General features: G+C 30.0%; 1 protein-coding gene across 2 annotated transcripts; it reads right to left on the bottom strand.

Moving 5' to 3' along the window:
• Positions 1-300: 300 nt before the first annotated feature.
• Positions 301-8,101, bottom strand: LOC111903589 (potassium channel SKOR; the record flags this gene model as incomplete). Of its 2 annotated transcripts, none has more annotated exon segments than XM_052766209.1 (11): positions 301-600; positions 854-1,160; positions 1,484-1,559; positions 2,011-2,199; positions 2,292-2,513; positions 3,903-4,001; positions 4,271-4,351; positions 4,859-5,154; positions 6,687-7,026; positions 7,728-7,791; positions 7,877-8,101. In XM_052766209.1, coding segments are annotated over 11 exon segments (2,011 nt in total), but the record flags the coding sequence as incomplete, so codon positions are not given.
• Positions 8,102-11,185: the final 3,084 nt, after the last annotated feature.

The raw sequence follows: 11,185 nt of genomic DNA, 5'->3' as shown, positions 1-11,185 counted from the left end.
ACCACATATTTTGGAGCTCATAACTCAAAACTCACTATGTTTCGCACATTGCAGTCCATTTGGCTTTTTTCTAGTTAAGGGTGGTCAAATTATTATATCCATTTAAGAAAACTAGTCATTTTCATGAATTGACCTTAGTTTATTCATCATCGGTTCCGTTAAACCACATACTATCTTGAAATAAATAAATAAAAAGGGCAATATACACTCACTCGTTTCACTAAATTAAAATGTTCAAATAGTAAGAAAGATTTGATAGATTGGCTGGATACATCAACGAGAACATGAGAAACAAAGTGATGTCTACATGGAGGTCGTTTCACATTTACTTCCATTTAAATAAAAGTAATATAAAAATACAATTGATATAACAATATAAATAGTAATAATAAGAGTAAAAGTAACAATACAAGTGATATAACATTATAAATAGTATGTGCATACTCATATGCTAAACATAGTCAAGGAGAGTAGAATGGTGGATAGAACTAGAAGCGAGTTGGTATAGTTTTCCCAGCATCCAAGATTGCATCTTCCATTAATTTTATCAGTTTCTTACTTCCACCTACTCGAGCTTCATCAAGAGGCGTGTTACCCCATCTGTGACAAACAAACAAACAATTAATAGTTATTATATGAGGATAAGTTTTTAAGGGAATCATGAAATGAATGGAATGGTTCATTCCATTGGAATAAATAATCCCTTGAAGACACATAACCCCTTCTGCTTTGTTAATTTTCATTCCTTAGCATGGGTTGATTTTCTTTTCATGATTCCATTCATCCATTTTTTATTAAAAGAGAGAGAGAGAGAGAGAGAGAGAGAGACCAAAATAGCCTCATTAAAACATACCTGTCTTTGGACATTACACTCCCACCAGCTTCTAATATCAACTTAGCAATTGAATAGAAGCCTTCTGCAGCTGCAATATGAAGTGGTGTACGAAGATCATAATTTTTGGAATTAGGATTAATTCCATTTGCCAAAACTCTTTTTAAAAATTCAAAATCCCCCTTTGCAACAGCCATACAAAGACAATTCCCGGCATTATTATTATTATTATTCATATCTAATGATGCTCCTGCTTCCGCAAGCATCGAAACCACCTCATCCTGTCCATTCTTGATTGCTTCGAATAATGGTGTATTTTCATGATTATCTACATCACACATTTATTTATTTATTCTGTTAAAGATTAAGTTCAAATGCAATGTTTAGCATTGTACCTTGAGTTATTTGTGTTGTGTTTTTATATGTTTTCTTATTAAGTGATTGCACTTTTAAAATCCACCCAATTTTACAAGTCTACATTCAATTTTTTGCTTGTTGAGACATTATACTTTAAAAAATCTACCTAAATTATATGGAGGAAATGAAAGTAGGATGCTATAATAAACAAATCAATACAAGTATATTGATATCTCTTGCATTTAACCCTAGATATATAGCATGAATAATTAAACCCGACACATAGGAACTTACCTGTAGCATTGATTATTGCTCCTTTTTCCATGAGAAACTTAACAATGTCTTCAAAACCTTTCATTGCAGCAATATGCTGTAAATAGATCATCAGTATGCAGTGTTAAATAATTATTACTTTATTAGATTTACTCACATTGCCTGAGAAAGCAATCTTTGTAATCCAGTATAGATCTCATTGAAAACAATAATAAAAACTAGATATATTACTTGGGAATTGATATAAATTTATTTAATTAACGGATGGACAAATAGTGGAGCCAATTATGGTGGTTTTATAGTAGGGAAAAATACCCTACTTTCACCACTTTATAGTTTTAGCCACTATACTATTTTCTGGAGTGATTAAACCATTATTATTCATTAACTGTTTAAAAAATTTCTCTCTATTAATCAGTTTTAGAAATAAATACATAACATATTTTCACCACTTGATCAAATTAGCCACTGAAATATTACTTTTTATCGATTTATCCATCAAACTTGTATTATAATCTAAAAACATAATAGTAACAAAAAAAGAATACCAAAGGTGATCTTCCATCATAATCGGTGTTATTAGGATCTAATCCAGCTGCAACCAAACGCCTAACACGATAAGTATCACCATTATAGACAGCAGAATTTAAGGTGAGGGCCAATTCAGATTCATGTTTTGCAATATGAAGTGTTATATCAGACTCCAAAATCTTGTTACGGAGGTGTGTTTCTTTTCCCTGGTAATAATAATAATAATAATAATAAACACCAAATGAGATTTCTGTAAACAGCAACGTACTTGCATTTAATTAATTATATAGGAACTCACCTGAAGTAGGTTATCTAGAATGATCCTGGCATCAGAAAAGTGTATCTCAAGTATATCTGTAAGAGATTGCCTATCAACGCGCAGCAGCTTTGACAGCTCAGCAACACGAACTGTTTCAGGTGCTGGAATGTTACAAAGAAGTGATATTTCATTCAGAGAGCTTGAACTATCCAAACTCTGAACAGATTTCCCCTCTTCCTTCTCATTTCCTCTCATATCCTCCTGAAACAATACCAACCTACTTTTCTTTATTTCTATTATATTTAAACCACTGCACTTGTATCAAATCAAACTAAAATTTGGATAGATTTTAGTCCATGAAAGTAGCTTGCTATAATTGGGTAGATTTTCAAAATCCAATGCCTTAATAAAAATTAACTGTACAGATCTGTAACAGAAAGGAATAAAGGAACAAAACTAACTGTTGTTTTGCAGTTAGATCAAGCCTTTTCTGACTTCAAAAATATTTGTAAAATTTATGACTTAATAGGGCTTTCTCTATTAAGTCATTCTTTCCCGAATTAAGTAAAAAAGCAAACCAACATATAGCTTACCACATATGCACATTAACTCCTTAGGTCAAAAAGAAACATCTTAAAAATTCTTTTATAACTATGCGTACGTCTGATTCAGCAAATAGGATAAGCATTGATGCATTTATTTCAGAGCAACTTGCAGAAAATAGAGATGTGCTTTACTTTTTTTTACCAATATATTTTTCTTTAACCCATAAGAGTAGTGTACTTAAATTTTGTTTACCCATAATAGCAAAGTAGTTTTACTTTTTATCGACATGAGCAATATGTAACGCATAATAGCAACGTACTTGTATTTCTTTAAACATAAAGCAATGTAATTGCGTTTCTTTACCAAAAATAGCAATATGTAACAAATAAAGCTACACATATTGGTAGGGAAATGTATAAGAATATATATATATATATATATATATATATATATATATATATATATATATATATATATATATATATATATTGTTATTACAAATAAAAAAAATACATTGTTATTATTCTATAGTCAACTAATTCTCTACTACTAACAAGTGTAACAATACCGGTAAAATATTGTAATTATGTTGTTATTATAGGTAATATAGTATAAGTGTGTGTTGTTGTTATGGTAAAAGATAGGGTGCATTGTATATATTGGTATAAAGCGTAAAGTAAGTTGTTATTACCTGTAATTTGCCATTTAATCTGAATATTAGTCGAATAGGAAATAAAAGAATAATGCTTCCATGCCCAATGATATTACAATACTGTAAATGAATCTTTCTATAGGCTTAAAGTTATTAGTGGAAAGATTTATGAGGTATGGAATAGGAAAACACATTCACAACTAAAATTTATACAAATTCATGATATCGGCATGATAAAACTTGGCAATTTTAAAACTCACTTTTATGTCTTTAAAATTATGTTATTGAAATATACTATGAAACTAAGCACCAAAGCAAAGCACACTAAACTGTCAACTGCTGCTAACAGAAAATCGTTCATGTTGTTGAAGTGCTGTTTTTACAAAATAAAGACGTATAATAGTGCAAAACTAATTGTTATATTGCAATGAAGAAAGGGCTGTAATGCATACCAATTTCCCATGACAAACAATGTAAAGCTGATCTGCTATATTTCCTTCTTCAATAATCACTTCCCCAGGAAGAAAAAGTTCTTCATGAACTCTAATCGCCTACATATAAATTAATAAATGATAAATACAAGGATCTCACAAAAGAAGGAAGCAATAGATCAGGTTAGCTTCTTCAAACTAAGTTGCACCAAATGCTTCAATAAAATTACAGGCTAATTGCGAGAAATAGCAATGTATTTTTTTTCCTTGGGTTATATTTTACTTATTTTAACTTCATTCTTGATAGAAATATTAAATACATTTTACATTTTAATTTCACGAAGGTTGAGGTTGTGCAGAATATTGTCCACATTATTGAAACAACTTACTATCTGTTTGATAAATGCAGGAGAGCATCCCTTAAAAAGAGGAACTTCTTTAATGTATGGCTCATATAACTTCTGTGAGATCTGTAAAACAGATGATTAGATTAATGTAACCAAATAATCTGCTTCCTAAAAAACTAAGGCTTAAATTCAAGAAAGAACAACCTGCTTTCATTGGTTAGTTTATTATAGCATCTTGCTTACCTAGTACAACATTATACTCTGAAAAATATACACAACTATAGCAATGCCATAGAAATACAAACCAATTTTCACTGCTATAATTGGATAGATTTTTCAAAGTATAATGTCCTAATAATAAGAAAATTGAAAGTTTAACGCTGTAATTGGCTAGGTTTTTCAAAGTGTAACACAATAATAAGAAAAATGGTTCTAAAACGACATTGTAGTTACAACTTTTATCTTATTAAGGCATAGCACTTTCAAAAGTTTACCCAATTATAACATTGTATTTTGAATCATTTTCATATTAGTATGTCATACAATGAAAAATTCTATAAAAAGTATAGTAGTGAAATATGTTTTGTATTTGGATGACATGCTAAGATTTATATGATGATTATATCCTACCTTGGCTCGAAAGCTAGCAGGAATATCCTGAAGAACAACTGAATCACTGTAGCTGCTCTCATACTGTAAGCGAACATGGCCTTTGATCTCGTTGCTTATTGCCTTTCCAAGGTTGTTTTTGTTCATATATGTGATTAAATCTGTCATTTTATCTCTAAATCTTTCTGTTTTTGATCCTTTCACAATCAGTGCAGCCATATTACCAAGTAAATAAGCACCAAGAATCATATCACCAGAAATAAAGATAATAATAAATATCATTTCCCTGTTGTTGACAGCATGTATATCTCCATAACCTGCAGCATACGCTACAAATGGTTAGAATCAGAAAGTTTCTTCACTTAAAGCCAATTATGGCATTGTACTTTCAATCTTTATCTTATTTGGACATTAAGAAATCAAAAAGTAGGGTGTTATAGTAGACAAATCAATGGAAGTATGTTGTTATTTATTTCACTGAACAATACATAATAGTTTAAAGTAAGTCATGGTATAATAAAATATAGAGTAAATTACTAAAATCGTCCCTATGGTTTGATCAAAATTTCACATTTGGTCCCTAACTTTTTTTTTGCACTCGGATCGTCCCTATGGTTTGATTTCATTGCGTTTTTCGTCCCTATGGTTTGGTCAAAATTGCACGTTTGGTCCCTAATTTTATGTGAGGGACAAAAAACGCAACAAAATCAAACCACAAGGATGATCCGAGTGCAAAAGAAAAGTTAGGGACCAAACGCGAAATTTTGACCAAACCATACGAACGATTTCAGTAATTTACTCTAAAATATACTTCAAATATCATTCATTAATGCTAATACCACATATGCACATGTCTAAGGATACACAATAGGGCTAAATGCAAGAAATAGCAACATATTTTCATTTATTTGTGTATGCAACTTTCATCTTTTTCTATTACAGCATTGTATTTCAATTTCTTTCTTATTAAGTCATTATTTTTTGAAAAATCTACCCAATTATAGCATTGCAGTTTCAATATTTTTTTATAAGGATATTATAGTACGAAATATTCACCCAATAATAGCAGTGGGAATTTCTTTTTATTTTCATGGCATTGATATATTTGGGTACATTTTTCAAAGTACAATGCTATGATGGGATTAAATGAAAGTAGCATGTTATTTCTTGCATTTAACCATACATAAATTTTTAAAGTAGTATCTCACAGAATAAGTCTTGATAATAATAAATTACACTTCAAATAGTATTCATCAATATGCAAAATTTGCAAAAAAATGGATGGAATCTAAGGATACATAATAGAGTTAAATACAAGAAAATAGCAACTTACTCCAACTTATTTGTGTATTATAGCATCCTAGTTTCATCTTATTCTATTACAACATTGTACTTTTAATTTTTCGTTATTAAGAAATTGTACTTTAAGACCTACCCAATAATAGAATTGTACTTCCATTTTTTTTCTTATTAATCAATTATAACAGGAAAAATCTACCTAACTATAACAGTGAGGAGTACTTTGTATATGGATGAAATTGCTTTAATTGGCTAAATTTTTCAGAAACAGAAATAATTTAAACTAGGATGCTACAATACACAAAAACTAAAACTACATTGCTATTTCTTGAATTTAACACTACAAGGTCAAGTTCAATTGTTTCGTCTTCCTTCCCCACAATTTACAAAGAATGAGATAAATGCATTCTTCCGTCAAAGATAGAAATTCAACCTATCTTGTCTTTATTATCTAAAATACAAACAATCAGTGGAGTAAAAGAAAATGTAAGTATTATGTTGCTATTGTGGTAAAAAAAAAAAAAAGAAAAAAAAAAGAAGAGGAGCTGACCAACAGTTGCCATGGTGACAATGGCGAAATATAGAGAAGTTATGTAGCGTGTCAACAAGTCTATTTCTCTAAATTGGGAGTAATTGTAGTCTCCCATCTTCAAGCTCCCTATCCATGTATAGCCTTCTTTTGCAGGAGGCAATGTAGTGGCTAGGTAGTAAAAGATACATGCCGCTGTATGAGTACAATAAAGCTCAACAACAAAAAGTTTTATAATTCTTGTGAAAAGGTAATTAATACGAATGTCTTTCTCCATTCTTTCAAAAAATTCAGTCACTCGAAGAGCCCGACTTAGCCTGATCCACAGCAGGTACCTCACTGCTTCTTTTCTGTTACAAGCCTGAAATAACAACATACTTTTATGTTTTTGGCCATTATCTCATCCTACTTTTTTCATATTAAAGGTTTGTATTTTCAAATATCTACCCGATTATAGCTTTGTGCTTTCAAATTTTTTCTCCTATTAGGACATTATACTTTGAAAAAGCTACCATCACATTGCTATACTTAGGTAGCTTTTTCAAAGTACATTATATTTTGAAAAAACTACATAACTATAGCGGTGAAAATTGTTTTGCATTTGAATGGTATTGTTATAATTAGGTAGATTTTTTAACATACAATGTTGTAATGCAGAAATGAAAGTAAGATGCTATAGTACATTGTTATTCCATGCATTTAGCCCTATAAATATGAGATCAATTCAAGTATGAAAGATGATGAATTAACTAGGTGCTCTTTACATAGGTGGCGTTTTTATCGGGTACAGATGAAAATTAACTATCAATACCTCTCTTTATTGTAAAATAAAAGTGAGTTGATGTGGTTGAAATACAACTAAATGCAAAAAATAACTATGTACTTTCATTTGATTGTTTGCTACAGCATGCTACTTCCATTTCATTGCATTACAACATTGTAAGTTCAATGTTTTTCTTATAAAAGCCTTATACTATTAAAAATAATACTACCCAATTGAGCTATGGATCGAACATATAAGATTTTGAATTTGAATTCTAATTTCCGAAGACCTAAGAATACCTTGTAAATGGCATCCAAAGGCAAACAACCCAGAAAATCAAGCAGGAAACGAGATTTTAAGTAGCTGGTAGACAAAGACATTTGTAAGTAAAGGGGAAAAAAAGGGAAAGAGAGATAGTAAAAGAAGCAACAGTGAGATGACATTGTACCGGATGGCGATGAGATTGTGATTGCAGACAAGGCGATGAGAATGAGCGTCCTTGTAGGCAACGAAAAAATGTACGAGAATATCGATGAAAAAAGCAAACTGACCAGCAATGTCGAGGAGGAACAGGTTCTCCGGTAACCCTCTGAAGAATCCGAACTCGAGAGGTGTGAAGAAGGAGGAGTATATCGCCCATATCAGGATGAATTGTTTCCATGCTATATACCACCTGCATATTCACATTCCGCCAATTAATCTCTTTCTTCCTCTTCTTCTTTTGTGTCCCATGATTTCAATTTTAGGTTCTGAAAATTCGCGGCAAAATAAAGTTCACTCCAACCAATTGTGTGTTAGGTACTTAGGTTTTCTGGAAGTGCTTGGTGATTTGTAATGTTTTGTTTAATAATTGAGAGTCAGTTACGACTATACACATGGGTTTAAATGGTTAAATCTGAAAATAGAACCTAATGTTATCACTATCACTCGTCTAATACCATTTTTGATAATTTCAAATTGGCACTGTCGATGTTGAGTTGCTAACAAGACATTCTTTGGACACTCTAATTATCACTTTTTAAAAAATCAACCTTATTGTTCATAATTAGCTTTTTCAGAAAACAATGCAATTTCAGACAATAAAAATATTTAAAAAATTAATTAGGATATATATATATATATATATATATATATATATATATATATATATATATATATATATATATATATATATATATATATATATATATATAGTCAAAATCAAATAAGAAGGAAATTTTTGGTAGGAAGATAAGAAGTTTTTTTTTCTACGTATTTTTTCCGCAAACAAACTAAATGAATTATTAGATGATTCATTTGTAAGATGATTCACAAAAAAAAAATTCTCAAAAAAATATTTCGATGATTCATTTATACAATGATTTTGTTGTTATTCACTAAAATTGTCATAAAAATGAATTTTTTCTTAATTTACTTAAAAATGAATGATAAAGATTTTTTTTGGGAATTTTTTCTTGTGAATCATCTTACAAATAAATTATCTAGTGATTCATTTATTTTATTCGTCAAAAAAATATGTAGAAAAAAAATTTCTTACCTTCATACCAAAAAGAATTTCTTACCGGATATATATATATATATATATATATATATATATATATATATATATATATATATATATAAAGAATCAAGTTTTGTATTTGTTTCATTTAAATCTCTAAAAAAACACAATAAGTATAACTATTTGATTTTAATTTTTGTTACAATATTATGAAATTTTGTTTTTCTTTTTTAGATATTATTAAGTTGTAGGGTATACATCTATCGTATGATACAACTTACAAAACATTGAATAACCACGTAAGAATCATAGTGAATACCCACCCCACATATTCATTACAAAAAAAAATAAATAAATAAAAATAAATAAATAAATAATTCCCCTTTTTTCTTTGTTCCATTTTTGGTTTAAAATTTTCCGTTTTTTTCTTAGTCGTCTTGTGTATGTCTCATGAACAAAGAAATCGACATATACATACTTGGGTTAAATTCGTTTTGAACCTTAACGATTGTGGGCTAAATGAAATCAAAATGGCATATGGATTAACTTAATGGCGGGCTGAAAGAAGAAAAAAATGTCAAATGTACATGTATGTAGTTCTTAATTGCATTATGTTAGTCAAATTTAAAGTAAATAATAGATCAAAAATCCCATTAATATATAATCTTCCAATATCTTGTGGGATTAAACTTTTTAAGTGTTAAGAAAACAAAATTAGAAAATGAAAAAGAAGTCAAAGGTGACTATTATATCGAGTGATGTAACATAGGACTGACAATTCTCGATACGACCCGCAACACGACACGAAATAAATGGGTTTGGGTTGAACTTTTTAACCCGCCAACCCACCAAGCGTTTATTAAACGGGTCATATATGGGTTTCTAAAAAATATTTTATTTTTAAATATATTTATGTATCAAGTATTAATATTTAATAAGTATTATATAATATATATCATTGATTCATAGACCATTTGACAGTTTTGACATTCTAACTCGTGGTAGATGGTCTAAGGTCGTAAATCGTAACCTGGAAGGCTAAGCCTGTACCACATTTCTATAAATATTTTTAATTTTCATTTGGATGTTTAAGACTTAAATGTCTAAAATTTGGATATGTTTGCATTAACCATCAAAATTTTATTCATATTTAATTGTCAATTTTATTTATGGAATGTGGCCTACGAACACAAATCTAACCCACCAACTCGTGACCTGTATATTTAAATGAATTGTGTTTGGGTTGACATATTTTGACACGCCAACCCGAACACGACACGATTTACATGCCTAATGTAACATTGAAATAACACACAAAAAATAAAGTGTTTAAGAAAAAAAAAATGAAGGATGAGACTGAACGGTGTTGTGTTGTTGGCACCCCGAGAGAGAGAGAGAGAGAGAGAGAGAGAGAGAGAGAGAGAGAGAGAGAGAGAGAGAGAGAGAGAGAGAGAGAGAGAGAGAGAGAGAGAGAGAGAGAGAGAGAGAGAGAAGAGAGAGAGAGGAGAGAGAGAGAGAGAGAGAGAGGGAAAGAGAGAGAGAGAGAGAGAGAGAGAGAGAGAGAGAGAGAGAGAGAGAGAGAGAGTCGCAAACTTTTGTTGTTCAGTTTCACCCCCACCCCCTCTTCTGCGGCTTTGCCATCAAACACGAGATCGTGTGTGCCACCGGCAAACATATCAAATACTACCGGTGATTGTTACTTCCACACCTTATAGTTATGTTGATGATATGCCGCAACATATTTCAATGTGGACATTGTGATGGCTTTTTCCAATATTTTTCTATATTATAATCGCATTTAATCTTTATTCTGTTATTATAATCATGTTTCTTTGTTATTAATTTTGTTCAGTAATTAATTTTTGCTTCATTATAAAGATGTATCAATTTATAACATCCATCAAAACACATTATTCATATAACTAAAATCTACCAAGAAAGGTATAACATGGTTATAAAAAGTTAATTTTTGTAATAATATATAAATTTACTTACGTGATACTTTTTTTAATCATTTGATTTATGTGATTAATTTATAACGATCTAAATGACTATAAACACTTATATAACGCTAATCCAGTCACCCATTAAACTATTTATTTCGATGTTTATAAAACTACAACTACGGTTTAATTGATTATAGTTAAGCAAGTGTGGAGATCAGAAAATCTATGAAACGAGAGCTACATAGTGGATTAGGATTTTTTTTTTTAAGCAGAAGAGGTAAAAAACTAACTAATAAATAATTTTATTAAT

The sequence above is a fragment of the Lactuca sativa genome, chromosome 8, assembly GCF_002870075.4.
Source record: "Lactuca sativa cultivar Salinas chromosome 8, Lsat_Salinas_v11, whole genome shotgun sequence".
Lineage (NCBI taxonomy): Eukaryota > Viridiplantae > Streptophyta > Magnoliopsida > Asterales > Asteraceae > Lactuca > Lactuca sativa.
This window is presented reverse-complemented; position numbering and strand designations above follow the sequence as displayed.